This window comes from Verruconis gallopava (genome assembly GCF_000836295.1).
Source record: "Verruconis gallopava strain CBS 43764 unplaced genomic scaffold supercont1.16, whole genome shotgun sequence".
NCBI lineage: Eukaryota > Fungi > Ascomycota > Dothideomycetes > Venturiales > Sympoventuriaceae > Verruconis > Verruconis gallopava.
In genome coordinates, this window is record NW_015622152.1 from 219,511 (window position 1) to 238,847 (window position 19,337).

The 19,337-nt window shown below is 52.4% G+C and overlaps 8 protein-coding genes across 8 annotated transcripts; 4 read left to right on the forward strand and 4 right to left on the reverse strand.

Moving 5' to 3' along the window:
* The first annotated feature begins 769 nt into the window (after positions 1-769).
* On the forward strand, positions 770-2,384 carry PV09_05260 (uncharacterized protein). Its single transcript, XM_016358743.1, has 2 exons — positions 770-1,258; positions 1,537-2,384. The coding sequence occupies exons 1-2, from the start codon at positions 914-916 to the stop codon at positions 2,122-2,124; spliced, it is 933 nt and encodes a 310-aa protein (XP_016213362.1). The 5' UTR covers positions 770-913; the 3' UTR covers positions 2,125-2,384.
* A 14-nt stretch (positions 2,385-2,398) lies between these two features.
* Positions 2,399-4,634, reverse strand: PV09_05261 (uncharacterized protein). The gene is made up of 3 exons (XM_016358744.1): positions 4,472-4,634; positions 2,953-4,178; positions 2,399-2,886 (listed from the first exon to the last, which is right to left on the reverse strand). Exons 2-3 carry the CDS (start codon positions 4,054-4,056, stop codon positions 2,866-2,868), a joined length of 1,125 nt encoding a protein of 374 aa, XP_016213363.1. The 5' UTR covers positions 4,057-4,178; positions 4,472-4,634; the 3' UTR covers positions 2,399-2,865.
* Positions 4,635-4,925: 291 nt separating this feature from the next.
* Positions 4,926-9,836, forward strand: PV09_05262 (uncharacterized protein; the record flags this gene model as incomplete). The annotated part of the gene is made up of 2 exons (XM_016358745.1): positions 4,926-9,657; positions 9,721-9,836. The coding sequence occupies 2 exons, from the start codon at positions 4,926-4,928 to the stop codon at positions 9,834-9,836; spliced, it is 4,848 nt and encodes a 1,615-aa protein (XP_016213364.1).
* Positions 9,837-10,505: 669 nt separating this feature from the next.
* PV09_05263 (uncharacterized protein) lies at positions 10,506-11,555 on the forward strand (the record flags this gene model as incomplete). Its single annotated transcript, XM_016358746.1, has 2 exons — positions 10,506-11,027; positions 11,097-11,555. 2 exons carry the CDS (start codon positions 10,506-10,508, stop codon positions 11,553-11,555), a joined length of 981 nt encoding a protein of 326 aa, XP_016213365.1.
* A 113-nt stretch (positions 11,556-11,668) lies between these two features.
* Positions 11,669-12,195, reverse strand: PV09_05264 (uncharacterized protein; the record flags this gene model as incomplete). Its single annotated transcript, XM_016358747.1, has 3 exons — positions 11,669-11,779; positions 11,834-11,972; positions 12,029-12,195. 3 exons carry the CDS (start codon positions 12,193-12,195, stop codon positions 11,669-11,671), a joined length of 417 nt encoding a protein of 138 aa, XP_016213366.1.
* A 510-nt stretch (positions 12,196-12,705) lies between these two features.
* On the reverse strand, positions 12,706-14,235 carry PV09_05265 (uncharacterized protein; the record flags this gene model as incomplete). Its single annotated transcript, XM_016358748.1, has 1 exon — positions 12,706-14,235. The coding sequence occupies one exon, from the start codon at positions 14,233-14,235 to the stop codon at positions 12,706-12,708; it is 1,530 nt and encodes a 509-aa protein (XP_016213367.1).
* A 1,125-nt stretch (positions 14,236-15,360) lies between these two features.
* Positions 15,361-16,401, reverse strand: PV09_05266 (uncharacterized protein). The gene is made up of 3 exons (XM_016358749.1): positions 16,204-16,401; positions 15,912-16,120; positions 15,361-15,853 (listed from the first exon to the last, which is right to left on the reverse strand). The coding sequence occupies exons 1-3, from the start codon at positions 16,292-16,294 to the stop codon at positions 15,665-15,667; spliced, it is 489 nt and encodes a 162-aa protein (XP_016213368.1). The 5' UTR covers positions 16,295-16,401; the 3' UTR covers positions 15,361-15,664.
* A 428-nt stretch (positions 16,402-16,829) lies between these two features.
* PV09_05267 (uncharacterized protein) lies at positions 16,830-19,190 on the forward strand. Its single transcript, XM_016358750.1, has 2 exons — positions 16,830-17,276; positions 17,332-19,190. Exons 1-2 carry the CDS (start codon positions 17,090-17,092, stop codon positions 18,690-18,692), a joined length of 1,548 nt encoding a protein of 515 aa, XP_016213369.1. The 5' UTR covers positions 16,830-17,089; the 3' UTR covers positions 18,693-19,190.
* The last annotated feature ends 147 nt before the right edge of the window (positions 19,191-19,337 follow it).

Below are 19,337 nucleotides of genomic sequence, written 5' to 3' on the forward strand. Positions count from 1 at the left end.
TGAGTCTGACACATAGCCATGCTCGAACTAGTTGGCAAAGGTGAGCAAACTAGTGCGACCACAAATACAGGGAAGCGGATTTCCTCTAGTTAACACATCCAAGCCACTTCAAACATGGCGAGGTTAGGCTAAGGGCCGGGATATGCCTGGATCTGGAAAGCATTTTGATGGTCGTCATGCGCGGGCGTGTGTTTGGAAAAGGACTACATGAAACATGCTTGTATGTGGGTTAGATAAGATGAGAGATCGAGAATAGCAATGGGACTCTGCGGTGATCTGTGCTGAGACGGAGATTGAGGTTGCATAAGCGCCCCCTTGGAACGTGTTCTGAATGTAGAATTCGCTGCAGGGCCTAAGAACCGTGTGAAGAGTGTCGGATGGAGACTCTTCACCTCCATTCATCATCGGGCCGTCATTCGCCAATGGTGAAAGAACGACGAAGAAAGGAAAAAATGGAAAAGCAGTCGACAGACGCAGGAGAAGGGCTCTCAACACGATTAATGAACAAGTTCCCCGGCTTGGCGGTCTCTCTTGTTATTCTCCGAACGTGCACCCCTCGCACCTCGTATAGAGAAGAATAGGACGATCCCGCGGCTTTTCCAAACCTGGATGATGGGCTGATTTCCACGAATTCTACTCGACCGCTGACGGTGTTCGCGGGACGATCGCAGCAATCACCTACGGGTAAGCAGACGACCGTCCTGCAATGGGCATCGTGTCGCTTGTCGCTGGGGGGGGGGGGGGGGGGGAGGGGGAAAAATAAGAGCATCTCCTCTCTCGCTTCCGTCGAGGGCACCGACCTCGTATTGCACATACCTACCACCCTCGGCCTCTGCCCCTCGTGAAAGACGTCGGTGCAATGCTACTCTGGAGGTTGAGCAACTCGCCTCGTTCCCCCCTGTGACGGCCTACGATGATGGAGGGCCAACAACTGCGACCACCGCTACCTTCGCCGCTCTGGCTGCTGGCGCTGCTGCTGCTGTTGCTGTCGGAGCTCTTGTCACTTACCGAGGCCGCCTCAACTCCCGTAGCGACGAATCCGATAGTGAGGACCGAGACGATCACCTCGACGGCGTCGTCCGTTCTGACGGTTGGGACAACAAGCAGCACCACAACCCCCCTCAGCTGCACCGATGGGTCCTGTATCGCCATATCTATAGTCGAGATTCCCATTCTCTCTACAAGCATTTCGATAGGTAGCTCCGTGGTAACAACCACAGTTGGATACTCGACGATATACAGCAGTGCTGCGGATGAGGTAAGGTACCGTTTATAAGACCCTTTTCTTTACATCCGCTCTTTCCGTAGCCTCCACCGGTTCGAAGGAGAGATGTTGTAAGATCGATTGTTGAAATGTAAGGACCAATCTGTAGTATTTTGCATCAAACGTGTATAGAACAAATGGATCTCATAAATACAAACACCACACTCACCGTTGCAATGCTCCCGGTTACCTTTGGACTACCAATTTCTCCACACATGCTTCACAACTTCTTCTTACCCCAAAGCTGACGGGATGGAATGAAATCGAAACAGGCGTCAAGTGCCCCTCCAAGCGCATCCGCAGACGCAACGAGCACCAGCTCAGGCAATGCCGCAGCAGCGACGAGCGGGCTCTCCCAAACCGTCTTCACCTCGACGCCTTCGTCCGGGAGCCCGACGGTGATAACGACGCAGGTGGCAGGCAGTGCGCCGTCGAACGCCAACGCGAGCGGCACCGCGTCTGCGCCGCACGACTCCGACGACGCGTCGTACGGCAGTGCCGGGCTCGCCAAGCGGTACGTGATTGTGACGGCGGTGCTCGCCGCCGTCATCGCGCTCGCCATCCTCGGCCTAGGCATCTTCTTCCTCTTGCGCCGCGCCAGGCGACGGCGCGCTGCAGAGCTGACCCGGTCCGTCGTGCGAGGCCGCTACGAGCTCGAGGGCGACTCGGAGGAACCCAAGATCGCGGAGCTGGTTTCGCCCACTGCGACGGCGGCGGTCGACGCAGCTCCGGTCTCTGAAGAGGGGTACAGAGGCACGGCGGGGACGGGCTGGAGTCGGCAGGGTCTGCCCAGCGAGCTGCCCGGGTATCACGCTGCGCATGAGCTACAGGGAAACGAGCGGTACGAATTGAAAGCGTAGTAGTTCACGTTGGCGCCCTTGTCTTCTCGGGCCCCATTTAGGCCACGCCGCGTGGTTGTGATGGAGATGACAGGACCTGTGTAATGAATTAACGACGTGGCGCTATGTACTGATACCAGGGTGAACTCTTCACGTCTCGTGTTTGGAATGGCGAGCCGGACATTGGGTTAAGGAACCGCGGGAGGGCGCAAATGTAGATTAGATCATGGTATAATTACCTTGCAACAAGGGCAGAATACGGACTTGTAATAAGAAATAGCTCCTCCCAAAGAGGCGTAAAGAAAGTTGGTCATTTTTTGCTTTTCACTCTCCTCATGTTTTATATGTACATGCCATAACATCGCTTTTAAAGCTGCAGGATGGCCGGTTTTGTCTTCTCGTCAGCTATGCTTGGTTCGAGATACGAAGCAAGCACCCCATTCTACAATCCCAGTTCTCTCCCTATCCTCCTATTATTTTACCTATAAATGCGTTTTTGGAGAAAAGAGAATAGCAACAAGAAGCAGAAGCAGGAGCGATATGTGGCAGAGAGGATGCGGTCCTGGGTCTTCACATTGTGCACTACATCCAATTCCTGATCCTCCTTTTTGAAAGCCTTCCCATGTGCTAGTCCCTCAACTCCCCACCACGTCTATGATTACGCGAGCATTTTCCTTGATCTGAGAGGGAGAAACAAGCCATCACGCCTCAACCTAATAACGCCGGATTTCCATGCAAGACGACTAGGAATACGTGTAAAATCTATTCGTTGTAATGATAGACCTATACCACGAAATACGTATTAGAGATGGAATATAGCGTCGGGGAAAGGAAGTGGGGAATGCTCACAAAATAATTCGGCAGCCCGTAGCTCTTCCAGCCCAATCGGGCCGCCATTTTGGCGAAGCCTTCCGTTTCAATGAGATGGTAGAAGCTGAAGGGAGGGAACATGGCACCGTCCCTATGCACCTCAGCCTTGACGAGTAGGGCGGTACCACCGACACCGTCCAAGGGAACCTCCTTATTTTTGTCGAGGCTGCTGCCTGGCTCATCCACCATGTAGGCCATCAGGCTTCTGTATGTCGCCATCTCAGCATAACCCTCAATGATTATGTCATCCGGCCCCATCTGGGCAGCGAGTTGCTGGGCGGTGGGAGAGTCCTGCCAGGAATTGAAGTCGTATGGGCGGACATCAAGAGCTTTCTTTTCAGGATTGTAGAAGCGCTGGTAGCAGTTGGGCACGATTATGGGTTTGTCGTGGGCGGCCAGGTCCTGGATGAGTGAGTGGGGTGTCTCAATGATGTCGCTATCCAGCCACAAGACCCACGACGTTGTCGGGCCCATAGTTGTGAAGAGCAGAGAGTTGCGAGCCTTGGACATGGCGGCACGGCGCATCTTCTGATTCTCAAGCTTGTGGCGCTCATGCTCGTCCTGCGATATGAGTGGGCTCTCTGTGTCCTGGCGCAGGATCGTGATGGAGGCAAACCGGCGCTTGACGGGACCCTGCTGTGTCTTCTGTATCTGCTCTTGCAGCGCGGCGGTAGCCGCATTACCTTCTTTCGTTTTCGGGATGATGAAACCCAGGCTGATTAGCTCGTGCGGGTATGACAGTTTGAGGAGGTTATCCCAGTACTCCTGATAGAAGCGAGCAAGTGGCGTCAAGATCAACACCGTCTCGCGGTTTGCAATCGGGTCTGATGATGTCGTCAGGTTGTTCATATGGTAGTGGACAACGGGCGGTGTGCCGGCGCCCGAGGCGGCACCCTTGCCATTCTTTGCCTTGCGGAAGGGTAGTGAGGGCGGCGAAAGCGCAGTCGCGGCTTGACCGACGCCTTTAAGCGGCAAGGAGTTTGTCGATGTGGAAGAGAGGAGGAAGTAGAGCGAAAGGATCGCGGCGAAGGTGACGAGGGCGATGGTGATTGGGTTTGTGCGCCGTAGCGCCCGCCCAGCCATGGTGTGTAGGGGAATAGCCCGGAGAAGTGGCTATCTTGTCGTCATAAAGAGGTGGCGTATGAAAGGGAGAGCAGTGCCCGCGATAGTACAGCGTGTTCGAGGGTGAAGGCCAGCAGTTGTCACTGTCGGTTTATTAATTGCCGAGAACAGATAGAGATGGATGGTTCAGGGTAGGGATGGGTTAGGGAAGGGTAGGTGTGGCTGTTAGGGCGACGCTACTGGGAGATCTCTGGACATCCTCTTTGTTCCGCTTCCTCTGCAGCCAGGAAAGGTGTTCAAGGTCAAAGTGGCAATTCAGCAGCGGAGCCGGGGAAGGGCGACCATCGCGAACGGCTGTAAGAGCGTGCACGGGGCCGAGGGGGCCTTCGTGAGGTGTATACGTATGCATGTGCGTGAGGGTGCGATGTGTACATACCGACAAGCGGAGCGTGTCCGGGTAAGATGGGCAAAGAAAGGGAATCGACGACGTGTGTCAAGAAAGAAAACGAAGACGAGGGAGAGAAAACGAAGGAGCGGACGTAACAGAGCAGCGGTATCAAAGCGATCGCAGGACTGTGCAGTCGAGGATCCGATCTCCTGGCGCTCTCTGTGGCGGGCACCAAACCCTTAGGGTTACGTCGCCTTTTTTTAGGGTTGCCGACGCTGCGGCTTGAGCCTCTTTGGTCTTGGCGGCGGTTGCTTTTGGTGCGGCGCCGCCGGAGGACGAGAACGGCAACCGACGGCGAATAATTTTCAAGCAGAAAGATCAGTTCCCAGAACAGCCATGTCCTTTCTTTCTCTTCAACAAGCTTTAGCTTAAGCCCATTGCCTTCATCGCCCTACATCGCCATCACTCCCTTTCGGAGCATGCTGTGTACCGCTGCAAGGTGATGCTGGCCAGTCCATTGCTGCTGCCATGGCATTCTTCGGCGCGTCCGACGTTGCGCGCGACGACACGCCGTATGCCCCTAATTTCGCAACATGTCCATACAGACCAGCACCGATACCAACGCTGCCGGTCGCGTCGTACACCTCTGCACGACAGCACGAGCTCCAATGCTCTCGTCGTCTCATCTCGTCGCCTCTACATGTTCCTTTGGCGCAGCAGCAACCTGCCAACCTGCTGTTCATCGAGACGTGATCTGCACGTATTCTCAGCGCTGCGAGAGCAGTCTGACTCCTCTTCACCTGCCACAGAGGCTGACATCTCCACCAAAAACAGGCTGCTCAGCAAGCACGACGTCCATGCGGAGCCAAACCTTGAAAGCCGTGATCAGTCAGAAACAATCGTAGATCCTGTCAGGGACGAACAGCCTAGTTTTACTATACGTAAACATATTCATTTGGACCGCCGAATCAAGAGGCGTCAAGTGCGGCGACTTCGTGCGGTCCCTAGGGCTCGAATTGGAGCAGACGCTAAGAGTAAATCTAAGAGCAGCGTTGAGCCTGACGCGCAAATTGCGCCTAGTACTGGAGTGGCCGTACATGATCTCTCGGAGGCAGGCGAACGCGCAGGCGAGGTCTTTGGGGAGCCTGATAAAGGGATCTTGAATAAGACCGAGCACGGAAGCGCCAATCAAGAGGAGGGGAAGCAAACAAGACTCTCAACATCCGAACCGCCTGTTTTGTCGATTCGGAGACCCAGGAATCCTGTTCGCAACACGTGGTCTCGTGCAGGTACTGTCATTGTGCCGCGTGTGTCAACGAACCACGATATGGACGTCATTAAAGGCCAGCTTCTGAAAGTCCTGCCTTCCTTCGCGCCGATTCTATTCGAAGGTGATGGAATTCAGACATGCGAGAGACATATTCTCCTGCTCTTCACGTCAGGTTACGCAAAGCACCTGGTCCGGACTACAAACTGCGAACAGCATGAGCTTGTTGCTGCACTAGCTCATCGTTTGCTTTACCAGCGCCGTCAGAAGTTGCCACAAAAGTTAATCATCGGCGTCGCAGTTGTAGACAAGCTGCCCGCACCGTTCAATGACGAACACACAACGGCAAGTGGCTACGAAGGTGTTGCGTATGCGCTTGTAGACAGTGTAGACTGTGCCAAGCAGACCGTGGAGGAGGGTAGGGATAGGTCTGTTGCAACCAGCACTGAGACCGTGGGAAGCAAAGTGCTCAAGCTCAGATTTGAAATTGAATGCTCTAGTAAGGGCTGGTTTCGGGAGGATACTGAACCGCCTAAGAGCTATGAGGTACAGATCCCGCTTGCAAACACAGTGTTCCAGACTGGCACGGAAAACGTTTTGCATATCTCGAGGTGGACGAGATACCCGAGCAGATCTCTAATACAAACCGCAACTAGCAGCGTCCAGAACTTGACAGCAACCATCAAACTTGCCCATATTGTGCCTAAGGACATAAGGACCCTTGTGTTCGCACCTTTAAGACCGCTAACTGAACCGCGGATCGTTGAAGCGAGTATGGGCAACATCATTCGCCAGCTAAGGCGAGGGGATGGCGAGACCGATGTGGTTCCCGCGTCATCAGAGCTCGAGAGTGCAGTCAACAACATGGTTGCGTCTGGTGAACTGCCCTCTAGTCCTGTCTCTGTGTGGGCGCTCATAATCAAGCCTTGTGTTTATGAATCTTTGAAACACCAACAGATTGCCTTTCCTTCCGTGTCTCCCCTCGCCAACGGCCACCTGTTTCAGGACACGAGTGATGGCTCATCAAGGCTTTCTTCCCCTGTGGAACAGCAGCTGTCCAAAGAGTATGCTGATCTGACGGCAATCCTTGGAGAAGGAGGCCGCCTTCATCGCGTCATGAGCGGTGGGGGTGGCTGGGGCAAGAAAGCAGGACTCCTTTCCATCAGCCCTGCCATAACTTTGGAGCCGCAGTCAGCGGAGCTAAGAGACTCGCACTTACTCCCGCCGTATATGCGGGATGTACAAGATATCAACGAAGCTTTGGGCAGCCCTGTGGAGCCTGGTGACCGTATTCAGCTTTTCATCGCTAAATCGGATGGTGAGACTGCTTTGTGCCAGACGAATCATGTGTTCAACAAGCACACGCAGATCGTCAGTCTTGGCACCATCCCCAGTTCTACTGATGCTATGCCTGTAGAGCTAGGTTTAGCTTCAAACGATGAGCAATCTGATGGGACAGCGCGACTGTTCTCAGGATATTTTGGCGTCCTCTCTGAGAGGGGAATTGGCATCTCCAGCATGACGGAGGAGGGTAACAAGATGAAGACTCTGATCGATGTTCCTTACTCACGGTTCAATATGTATTATCCTTTGAAACGCAGGACCCAAAGGACATTCAGATCTGTTCTGTCAGGTAGAAAATCACGATCTGGTCTGGTTAGAAAGTTCACACCAAAACAGGCCAAGACATCATTCTATGTCACGCATCGCATTGACGCCTCACAAGCTGTCAGGTCTGCAACTATCTTGCGGGATGCCATCATGCATGAACAGCAAATGAGGGTAGAGCAACGGACAGCTCATGGTAGTATGGATTCGGAGGCAATTGCCGATTCAAATGCACCCGCAGTGACAGTTCCCATCACACACGCAACTGGAGACTCTGAGCTTTCTCTCAACACTGGGGATACAAAGATGGACGAGGCAGGTCACAAAACGGAGACATCAACGCATGAAGGGCGTAAAGAAGAATTGCATGAGTATACCCAAAGGTTGGCTACGATGAGCCAAGACGAACTGAGCATGGAAAAAGAAAATTTGGACATTGCCATCAAGAAGGCAAAGGCGGCGCGGCGGAAGGCCCTGGCGAATATCAGGAAGATGGAGCTACCTCGTGGCTCAGGTCGTTCAGTAGCACAACCTGCAGAATCTTCGACTCCGAACGAAGTTCGAGTGGACGGCTTGCCTGTGCCGAATATCGAGCTTATCAGCAATTTAAGCTTTGAGGAATTGTGCAAAACATTCCTCAAACTCCGGAAAAGGGCCGGGCAAATGCGCAGAAACAACTCGAACTCGCCGCGGTCCTATAGATTGAGACAAATTAAGAGTCTTTGGTTTGATCATGGCTTCCCGGTCAAGCTGGTGAGGATGCTTTCGAGGTATCACCTTCTACCGCAACAGCTTCCAGAAGAAGCCCTCTCAACCTTCAAAAAGTCTCTCAACGAGGTGGAGAAGCTTCCGTTTACAGCTTTGAGGGCTGCTGCCGCGAAAATGACGAAAAGCAACAAAGGGAAATTTTTCAGAAAATGGAAACTCTTCAGGAGCATAGGCAGCTTCATAAACCAAGAAGCGCAAGCGCATTATTATCGAAAGCTTCTGCAGCGAGCGAGGCAGGAAAGTATGTGGAAGGAAAATGCCCATGACACAGCAAACGTCGTTCGCAATGCTGTTGAGAAGAAAAGTACACAAGATCTCGATCCTGCGTATCGCGAAATGCTTTTTCGTGTATTAGGAAGGACTTCGACAATAGGATTCCAGTACAAGCATCGTCAGTGGTTGTTTTCGGGTCTTCCGCTAGAAACTAGGGCCCGGATGTGGAACACGCCAGCAACAAACAGCGTCCTCCAGGCTATGTTTCAATGGCTCGCGCGAACCAGATACTCAACTGGCGACTCAGTTGCCGCAACTTTACTGGAGAGCATTGCTTGGAACAGTTCCTTTTCCCGGTCGGCACGATTGACTCGACTGAGACATGCACAACCCAGGCTGCATGTGAAATATGACTCTGGTGATTCAATAAGCCTCATTGCAAGCGGCAAAGGCGTCCGCTTGCAGTCTACACCTGACACCACGCGCCACGACCTTGATACTGAGAAAGAATTGCAGACCTTCCCTCAGAAGCACCCTTGGGAATTTCTCTACCGTTTGCTGACACCCTGGCCGGGCGGTGAGATTCCGCGAAAGATTAACGTGAAACGTAGCGATGAAAACAATTGGAACATGAAGCTAGGCTTCAAGTCGCTCAGATCGAGGTTAGGAGTCATCTTCCAGAAGTTCGATGATGCAATCAACGCTCATGGCGATCAACCGGGTTGTGTGGAGGTAGACATCGGAGAAGAGATACGCATGCTGTTCCCGTCCTTGCTGCGGCCTGAAACTTCATTGGCCAAAGATCTCCATATCCATATCACAGAGACAACAGAGATGCGTGCCAAGAAGCCTGTACGCATTCGATACATTCCACAATTGACAATCAGGAAAAGGAAAGCAGGGTGCGATCGCTCCGTGGAGGCCCGTTATGGTATCTCTCTCCCTTATGTAATGATCTCAATCCCGATCAAGCCGACGACATCATATAATTTTCGTAGCCAGTGGGATACCAGACCGAATAGCCTTGCTTTTGAGCTGATGGAGAAGCGCATGAAGCACCAGGTCCAAAACCGCATAAGAGCCCGTTTTGCAGCGGCTGAATTGGCCAAGAGACCAAATCTCTTAGAGGGGGAGAGTGATAAAGATGTTGACTATGATCTCGTGGAGCGAGCCATTGAAAGAAAGATAGACAGAATGGGTTATCGCCAGCTCACATTTAGGCGGTTGCAACTTGAATCTTATAATGAGGAGCCCGAGCAGTGGGACATCGTTAGAGAAGACGAGACGAAGTTTTTCAAACCTGTGACCCCTCACACAGATGAAGATGCTGTTCCTCCTGGATTAAGGAACCCTAATTCGATGGACGAAACTCACCAAGGTAAGATAGCATCAAATGCTCCGTCTAGAGCACGTAGAGTCGCTAAAACTGCTGAATTGTTAGATCACCGTATCGTGTCGACTGCGCGGAAGTCTCCGGAGCAGCGAGCAGCAGAGAAAGGAAGGTTACGAGCCGATACCCTCAAACTTCTGGAAACTCTGCAAGGCGCCGATGTTTAAAGAAACTCTACTCTACAACGTATCCGGAATCTAGCAAAGCGTGCGCGGAGTTTTGTATCCTAGATACGTTCTGTACAGATATTGCATGGTCACATGCACATTGTTTTATTCATGCTCAATTTTCATGAGCAGGAAAGCAGCAAACTCTGTGATACCGACTTATATATAAAGGGAACGTCAGTTGAAGAGCATGGACTCAATGAGCTTCGCTCAGCCAAATTTTTGGCAGGTAGCTTTATGGCGGCTGTACCCTTCCGAGTGATGAATATTGTCTATTTTCAGTGATTTACCTCGATGTTGCGGAGATCTGGCTACTCCTCTCACTGTAGGCAAATAATGTAACTTTCTAGGATTGACCAAAGTGTTTGGACATAGGAATGAAAGGCACCATATGTCAATTCTGTTCATCACTACGACTGAGATCGGCTGCATTGATCCTACATATCTTCCGGCGCTTCAACAGAATTATCCCGGGCCTTTCCTTTGTCGTTTGATTCTCGCTTGCCTTTCACTGCTGCTAAGCCCCCGCCATGAATTCGTGATTATTCGTGACACGAGCGCTACACCCGATTACAAGCGATTCCGCGTGCTTGCGACGGAAAGTACATAAAATGAACATATTTCTACCCAGCTAGGCTTCGACAAGTTCGTTTTGCGACCCGAGGAATGATGGATTCTCTGCATATGACATTGGCGAAAGTGCCTGCGGAGTTTCCCTTTGCGCTCAAAGAAACCCAGGACAAAGGGATCGGAGCTTTTGCTATAAGAAACATCACCAGAGGCGAGCTCGTGCTGTCCGAACGACCCCTTTTGCGGATTGTGGGGTCACGATATCTCGCGGCAGATGTGCAAGCTCAGTACGACAAGCTCGGCGACGTTCAAAAGGCTGTGTACATGAGCCTGGCCAGCGCACATGGACAAGATGCCAGTCGCTACCCATCCACATCGGCGCCATACTTGGAGAAGGGCGACAAAAGGAGGATTCGAGAACAGTACGAGGCACTTACGGGCGAAGAGAAGAGCGTCCTGAGCATTTGCATGACAAACGCGATGGAAACGGACAACGGGGCGGCGATCTTCGAGCTCGCGAGCAGATTCAATCACGAGTGCGTGCCGAATGCGTGCTTCTCTTGGGACGAGCGGGAAGGCGTGGAGAGAATCCACGCGACGAGAAACATTGCCAAAGGCGAGGTCGGTCACGAGAGGGGTCCGACGTGGACCAAAAAGTTTTTTTTTTGTCCAGGCTAACGTGTTGTCCAGGAGATCACGGTGTGCTACTGCGATCCGTTCTACGACGTGTCGATGCGCCGGTGGGAGCTGATGCACTACGGCTTCGAGTGCCGGTGCCGCGCTTGCCACGACTTTGACAAAGCGGGGACGTTCGCAAACGAGTCGCGCGAGCGACGTTGGAAGCTGCGCGAACTTGGCCTGGCGCTCCCGCTGTGCCAGAGCGAGGCCGAGCGTCTGCGCGTCCGACTTCAAATGGTCGCCGCGACGAAGGCGGAGGGCCTGCAAAACCCGGCCGTGGCGAACATGTATCTTGAGATTGCTCAAATCTGCGACCACACAGGGGATGGAGAGATGGCGGTGAAGGCGGCGAGAAAGGCGCTGGACATGTTCACGGTGTGTCTTGGTGCGGACAGCGAGGATGCCCAAGACGCGGCGAAGAGAGTGCGGGTGCTTGAAAAGCAGTTACGAAAGCGTTCCGAGCAGAAGTGACAATAACCAGGTACAATGTGAATGGGGGCCATCCTCATACAGTGCGAATGATGTACCAACGATCCACCACATGCCTTGCCCAGCGTCGTTGTTCCATCGCATCGAAAGTAGGCCTACGCTGGTTGTTTCTCCAGCGACTTCTCGACCTCCTCGGCTGCATCCACCACGCTTTGAGGACCTTTCATCAGACTGACCTGGACGACATTGATGTCCGGTTGTATCTCCTTGAGAGAAAACGGTGAGCTTTGAGGCCAAAAAGGTCCGGTAGAAAGACATACCCTTGCCGCAGCGATGACTTCTTCCCTGAAGCTCTCAAACCCACCGCCGATCCTCAGCCCTCCGCCAAGGAAGAGTGCGTCTCTTTTCCGTGCCTTGAAGACGTTCTTGAATTCGTCCAGCCCAGTCTTATCGCTTGCTCTGCACGTGTCTTTTAGCCGCTGCTCGATAGTTTGGACGGCGACATTCGAACTGACTGCACGCTGACACACGTCTCTCCAAACCCATTCTCCTCCATCAATCGGTTCATCTCCTCAATGCCCTCTTTGATGATCATCGGATCGATTCCAAAACGCTGCTGCATGCGGCCGTCGTTCCAAGGTAGACCCACGATCACGATGGAGGCCCTCTTCTGAGCTGGCATGGTGGTGGATGAATAGTGTTGAAATAGTGATAATGAACCTTTGCGGTGGCGAGCGCTGAATGTTTTTGAGGTGCCTCTTCTTACGGAACAGGAGATGTTATATAAAAACATCCCATATCATTTATGAACTGCACTTAGCAGCTTGAAAAGCTCGTATTAGATCCAGTCAGACTGCGGTGGAAATCTAATCTCTGTGCAGCAGGCGGAGTAATTAATGCCGCCGAGATGGCCATGCGCATCCAGGTTCGGCGTAAACCAAGTTGAGCCAAACCGCATTGGGATGCACACTACATGGTAACACTATGGAATAGAGCAGTAATCAGCGAGAAAATCAGTCTCGTTTCTTTTCCATGGTCTTTGCTGAAGGACTTTGTAAAGTAACAGAAATGTGGATATCAAGAGCGATCCCTCTTGCAATCAGCGACCAACGCCATGCCCTTCAAGAATATTCTCATGTACTTTTGGATTTGTCCGCCCAAGATGATAGCCCCTTAGAGGACTCTGTGATTTCTACCAGTGGCAAATGCCTCCTTCGCTCTCATCCACCCTCCAAACACCAGCAAGACCGACGATCTCGAGGTCGCCGCTGGCATGCTCGCCCATTTTCGTCAGTCGAGCCCCCTCCATGACAGGCCCATCAATTACGTGCATTTCAGCGGGTCCAGGTCCATTATTAAGTAATCGCCTCGCCCAAGCGTCAATTGCCGGCTCACCCGTCTCGTCACGCGCCTGTTTTAAAAACGGGATGAGTGCGGTGCCGCCAGTTCCTCGAAGCTTTCTCGAGCCTCCGCTCTTCGGATTGTCGTCACTTGCGACGCGCCTAGACGAGCCAATGGCGAGATTCATGCGCTTCGGCACGCTGTGCTGGGGCGAAATAGACCGGCTATGACTTCTAGATTCACGTGATTTGATAATGATATACCGAGAAACCATTTGGATATGCTTGTCACGGAAGGAACGCAGCATGGCTAGGCACGCATCGTACGCAGTCGAGAGCGCCCGGTTCTCACGATTTTCAAAGACGAATTGCCGAATATTTGCAACCCGTCCGACATGTTCAAGAAATCGGGCGTGGGGTCCTGGCATGTACTTTCGCATCTCCATGATGAAATTATGATTTGTTGTGCTCGTTGCCGGGCGTGAACCTTCTGATTCTGAAGACGATGATTCACCGGCGCGCTCACCAGTAGGCCGATGTTCAATGCCAAGCGCGAGATCGAAGAATTGTATGATGCTTGACTGTGCATTTGAGCCGCCTGAATACTGAACGTACTCATCCCGGCCGGACCCTGTGTCGAAAATGACACCGTTTGGAAGACCAGCGTCGGCCATGTTCTTGCTGCCGGCTAGAAACGGTCTAATTCGATTGTAGAACACATGAGGGTCACAATTTTCATACATGCGCTGCAGCAAGCTACCAAGCTCGTCTAGCCGCTCCGCGAAGCTGCGTAGGCATTCTGTGACAGTCTCTTGATCGTTGTAACGCGCCGCAGAGATCGCATCCATCATCAGCGGGATTATAGGAGCTCCTCGAGCCTCAATGGCGACAGATACCAAGTAGAACCATGATTCATCTAACGATCCTGTGAAGGTGTGTAAAGTAAAAATGTTTTCTAGATTGTCAATCGGCTCCTCAATCAACAAGGGGCGCCAGTTCCAGAGCACGAGCCCAGCATATGTGGCCACGGGTGGAAGCTCGAGTACCTTGCAGCACTCGAGCAATGGGATGGAGACGCTCGGCGGCACTCTGTCGGACGGAGTATCGCCTCCCCAAATATATGAGTGAGCGATGAAGCCAAGAATCGAGTATGCCCTGCGCCACTCTGCAAGGGAGCCAAGCCTGTCCGTGAAGAGCACCGGCAGTTTGTCAACCACGCTACGCAGCCTCTTTGTAAGGATCAGACTCTGCAGATTCTGAGCAATTGCCTCCCACCTACTATAGTAGGCATCGGGCAAGTGCTCGCACGGAGGGTCGGTCGGAAGGAAGCCATGGAGGGCAGATACATCGTAGTCGGACAGACGTGGAAGTGTGGGGATCATGGCTCGGTAGGACGGATCAAAGGATCCGTGCGATGCAGTCTTTGACGTTCAGTGAAGTGTCCGTAGGACCTTCGAGTGCCGCAGCACTCTAAACAGGAGGATGAAGCCTTGTAATGGCGGAGAACAACGTGCCAAAGAAACTGGTCATGTGAGACGGGGCCGATGTCGGTGACGGGTAAGAAAAGTCAACGAAAAAAACCGCTGAAGGCTCAACTTGCGAGTGTCGGAAATGGCGTGACGCTCTGGAGGACGAACGGTGAGAGACGAAAAGCAGAGGCCGAGGAAAGTCTGGCCAGGATGATAAAAAGAATTGGGGAGACCAAAAACATCGACCGAGGAGGCCAGAAATCAGGCGAGAATATAACGGCGGGGACTGGCACGGCGGAGTTAAGGAATTAGATTCGTTCTGGAAATTTAGAAACAGCTCCAAAGGAGAAGGGTCCCAGTATGATTCGGACTAACCTAGTCCAGCCAGAAAAAAAATATGGTTGACAAGATTTTGGCACGACGGCCGGTGCCTGTTAGCCGAGTGCTGGATGGTGTCAACTCAGCAAGTGTCCGCGTGCGCAATCGACGACTAAACCGTATTTCTCATCCGCCGGAGGGCCTCGGGACGCTTACAAAAAGCAAGGCATGGCGCAGACGGATTGCTTCTTGTGCTCGATTCAGGGCGAAACGGCAGATGTTCGATCGCCGGGGTATGTCATCGACGGTGTCGAGGGCGCGCGTTTCCATGTGAGCACGAAGTTTTTCGCCAGGCCTGGACTGAGGCGGTACGAGGCGATGGCTCAGGATCGGCCAAGAGAACTTCGTGTGTGGGGTGAAGCGCCGGGTTGAAAATGTCGCTATCCATCGCCAAAGCCGCTACGTACGTGCGTTTCCTGCAAGATACGGCCAAGATGGCAATCTTCTCGCGTTACCGGGGCTGATCGTGTGGACGGAGAGTGGGATGACGACCACCATCCTCGTCACGAGACCCATGCGTGAGGCCACGGCCGTGTAGGACGTTCCGACCGTGATGGGCGACGAGGAGAACAGCGGGATGAGCTGCGGTCCTGCGAAAGGGCGCAAGGCCGTGTTTTATGCAGCTTCACCGAGTTTGCGGTGAGCACGATGCGACTGTGATCGGCATAACGCCTGCGGCGCGCTGCAGACGTCCGATTGTTGCTTGCCTTGTTACAAAGCCACGTCTATTTGTCCAGCGTTGCGCTACCACTGGGCGTCTCTCAGCCTCGCACAGCAATTCTGCCCAGCCCTTCAGCTCCACAACCATAACCGATCCCGCCGCCGCTCTCGTTCGGTTCTAACCAAGGAGGAGCTGTTTCTGCCTCACAATTCCACACCGTCACGTGACCCTGCTCAGTCCGAGCGAGCTTCTTGTGCATTTGTGCAGTGTGCAATCTCAATGTGCAATGTGCAATGTGGCGGACTAGTTCTGCTCCTCCATGCTCATAAGAGCCTTGAACGGATCGAACCCTCTTTGCGTCACGAAGTGAACCATTGGCTTAAACAACATCTTCACATCGTTATCCGAAGCCTGCAGATCCTGCTCCGCGTACTCGCGAAGCTGCGGCCAAGTGATGAACTGCCAACACTCGCATTTGTTTGGCTCCATGACCTTTTCGATGGGAACGGGCGTCAATGCATCGATAAGCGTAGCGAATGCGTCCACGTACCTTTGGCTCGACATCATCGTCGAGGAGACATCCCACAGCAACTGTGACGTAGTGCAAGCCCTCGCTCTCAAAAACACTATTGACAGTGGTCAAGTAATGGATCTTCTCCTCGCTAATCTGGATGCCTGTCTCCTCCCACAGCTCTCTTGCCGCACATGCGGTGAACGATTCTCCGTACTCCAGATGGCCACCGGGAAGAGCAAAGGTGCCTAGGTAGAAATTGTCAACCTTACGTTTTAACAGATGCTTAAGCATATGGATTGCGATTCTAGCCAGGGAACGCAACACTCACCAGAGCCCAGACTCCCTTTCCGCTTCCCGAGTATGAATGTGCCGTTGCGCTTGAAAGCGAACACACCAACGCCAACACGAGGTGCGGACATGATGCTGAAATTAAATAGATACGTTCGGTGCTTTCTCTAATGCGCGACGAAGTCCTTGAGACATCGAAATTTCTAAAAGAGACTCATGTCGTGCGCACACAGATTCGGGCCTGACTCAGATCGGCTTTCGGCGCTGAGAAAGGTCAGGCAGGACGCGGCTTGTCCAAGATTGGCAACCATATGAGAAGGTTATCGGGTAAGCGTTGAACAGCAAAACTGCTCCGCCTGCTAGCAAGACGTTGTATCATGTCTCAGGAAGTCTCTAGTAAGAACTGGCTACTTTCTCTTTTCTTCGGATGTGCCTAGTGAAGGCGTAAAAGTCCTCCCTCGACGGAGAAGTCAACCTTTGCATGCGCTTATTTATTTGCTTATGCTGCCTGTTCCAGCATGGTTTTAAAAGCTTGGTGTCCTCTTCATACGCATTTCAATTGAAATAGCCCGTCGCTCCATCATGGGGGCTTATCAATTTATGGTGGCTGTTTTTTATACCGTGCATGGTACAAGAAGGCTGAGCTGGCTTGTCTAAAATCGGACTTGAGTTCATTTTAGACATGCATCATGCGGACATCCATGTGGCGCCGAACTGTCGATCTTACGCGTTTGACGTTGAGGCGCTGAACGTCCGGCCAACTCCCAGTTTACGCCCTCTTCACCTGGCTTTTCGGAGACATCGAAAGTGCTCCTGTCCCGCTGTATCCCGGAAGCCTCTGCGCACTTGCTCGCTTAGCCTGGAATTGGCAATGTCAGGACTATCCACTGCGTAACTTGTACTCCTCGACGATCGCTTCATCGACGATGGCTACGCTAGGGTCACCGTCGCAGCTTTCGTCTCCCGGACGGAGACGGAAGTCCTTCTTTCGCAAGTGTGAACGGTACTGCTGCAACGTGCTCACGTATTTTCCACTGGCCTTTGTCTATGGGCTGACGACGTGGGCCGTGTGGGTTGAAACGAGCATGTCTTTCTTGCTAGTGGGAGCAACCGGTATGAAACAACCATATCTCAAGGCGTCGGACTTGAATTGACAGCGCAAACATAGGCTACATCTCTGCATTCCTAGGCTTTGCCTTGTACGTCCTCTTGAACTGGTCCTACACTACAGCTGTCTTCACAGACCCCGGCTCGCCTGTAAATACTACCGCTGGGTACTCGTCCCTACCAACCTCAGAGCCGACATCGTACAGTTCACTCACAGTGAAGGCTTCTGGAGAAATGCGGTATTGCAAGAAGTGCCAATGTAAGAAGCCCGATCGGGCACATCATTGCTCAACTTGTCGTAGATGTGTCTTGAAGATGGACCACCACTGTCCTTGGCTCGCCACTTGCGTTGGTTTGAGGAACTACAAGCCGTTCTTGCTCTTTCTGATATATACGACCCTTTTCTGCTGGCTATGTTTTGCTGTCAGCGCTCGATGGATCTGGGAAGCCATTATAGTGAACAATTCTGTGGAAGAGTCGTTTATGCCCGTCAATTATATTCTGCTGTCTGTGCTCTCCGGTATCATCGGCCTGGTGGTGGGGGGTTTCACAGCCTGGCATATCCACCTGACGCTGAAAGGAAAAACTACGATTGAGAGCTTGGAGTCGACTCGATATTTGAGCCCCTTGCGACAGCAGATGGCGTCACATCTGAGTCAGCACCGCACTTATGTGGATCACGAAAACAGAACTCTGAGTGAGCAGGTTCGCGATATGCGCGATCAGCTCATCGAGACACACGCCAACGCCTTACCTGGAGTTTTACGACCCGAAGAAGGGGAGGAGCGAATGTCGCCTGCACAAAGCTCATTACGACGAGCGTACGACTGGGACTCTGCGGAGAGACAAAGAGAACGGGATAGGTACATGGATTATCTTGACGAACAATACGACGAAAAGCTGCCAAACGCATTTGATCTAGGCTGGCGCATGAATTGGAGGAGTGTTATGGGCAACGTTCCTTGGCTATGGTGGTTGCCCATTTGTAACAGCATTGGGGACGGCTGGACGTGGGAAATCAGTGACAAATGGCGAGAAGCTGCAGAGCGCCTTCGTAGAAAGAAGCAAGAAGATTTGGAAAGGAGCGGCCTTGTCGTCCCGGTTCAGGATGGACCCGCACCACCAATGTACAACCCAAATACACCGTTCCCAGCTAGGAGAAACAGCCCTATGCATAGGCTGCGGCAGGACAATTGGCAGGCACCAGAACACAGAAGCGGAGCAAGTACGCCGATGCAAAACCTCAATGGCAGGAATGGAGATGAAGACGGTTACGAGACGAGCAGTGACGAGGAAATGCTCGCAGAAACGAGAACCCGTTTGTTGCGGCATAATCAGGGCGACAATTGGAATGACATACCCGAAGAAATGGTAAATGGGAATAAGCGGAATCTTCGACAATCCAGGAGGAAGGACAGATGATGTATATGTACGCATACTTTGCATTGCATTAGCATGGGCGCTCAAATGGTATCTTTTGTTCTTAATGCTCTCCCAAAACCGCAGAGGTTTGGAGCCAATATTGATCTGCCACAGACTCAGATTGGGCCGACTATCAGAAACATGAGATTGCTCAAGTCGAAAAAGACTCGCCCAGAAACGCAAATCTATCTCCAGCACCCTAGCGGCTGCAAGGCTCGATCGTTAGTCCTCGCAAGCCTTGGGTGATTTAAGCAGCCAATGGCCTACATTATTCGCAGAGTCACGAGTCGTTCAACGTTCATCAGTCTTGATTACGACCCTAGGCCTGCATTAGTCTCGATCGAAGATGGGCAGATTCGATCTTTGATCACCTCCACTGCATCCTCCAGAGTCACCCCCCGAAAAGCCACCTGAATCTCCGCCGAAGAATCCACCTAGTCGATATATGTTAACATGTGCACTTCCCGCGCACAATTGGAGAATTAAATTTTTTTTTTTTCAATTTTTTTTATCTTTGCCCGGAAAAAAAATCCGATGCTGTATACCGAGTATCTTCGGCGGGAAGATTACGCACCTCCACCATGGGAATCTCCAGCGTATCCGCCACTGTAACCAGAGTAACCGCTACGTCCTCTGCGCCGTCGC

Excerpts from the sequence above, each read along its gene's own strand:
- PV09_05260 (XM_016358743.1), top strand. The coding sequence starts at position 914 with ATGATGGAGGGCCAACAACTGCGACCACCGCTACCTTCGCCGCTCTGG. Across the intron at positions 1,259-1,536 it reads ACAGCAGTGCTGCGGATGAG|GCGTCAAGTGCCCCTCCAAG; the intron begins GTAAGGTACCGT and ends AAATCGAAACAG.
- PV09_05261 (XM_016358744.1), bottom strand. The coding sequence starts at position 4,056 with ATGGCTGGGCGGGCGCTACGGCGCACAAACCCAATCACCATCGCCCTC. Across the intron at positions 2,887-2,952 it reads ACGGGCTGCCGAATTATTTT|GTCTATCATTACAACGAATA; the intron begins GTGAGCATTCCC and ends TTCGTGGTATAG.
- PV09_05266 (XM_016358749.1), bottom strand. The coding sequence starts at position 16,294 with ATGTCCGCACCTCGTGTTGGCGTTGGTGTGTTCGCTTTCAAGCGCAAC. Across the intron at positions 16,121-16,203 it reads GAAAGGGAGTCTGGGCTCTG|GCACCTTTGCTCTTCCCGGT; the intron begins GTGAGTGTTGCG and ends ATTTCTACCTAG. Across the intron at positions 15,854-15,911 it reads ACGATGATGTCGAGCCAAAG|GTCATGGAGCCAAACAAATG; the intron begins GTACGTGGACGC and ends CCCATCGAAAAG.
- PV09_05267 (XM_016358750.1), top strand. The coding sequence starts at position 17,090 with ATGGCTACGCTAGGGTCACCGTCGCAGCTTTCGTCTCCCGGACGGAGA. Across the intron at positions 17,277-17,331 it reads CTTGCTAGTGGGAGCAACCG|GCTACATCTCTGCATTCCTA; the intron begins GTATGAAACAAC and ends GCGCAAACATAG.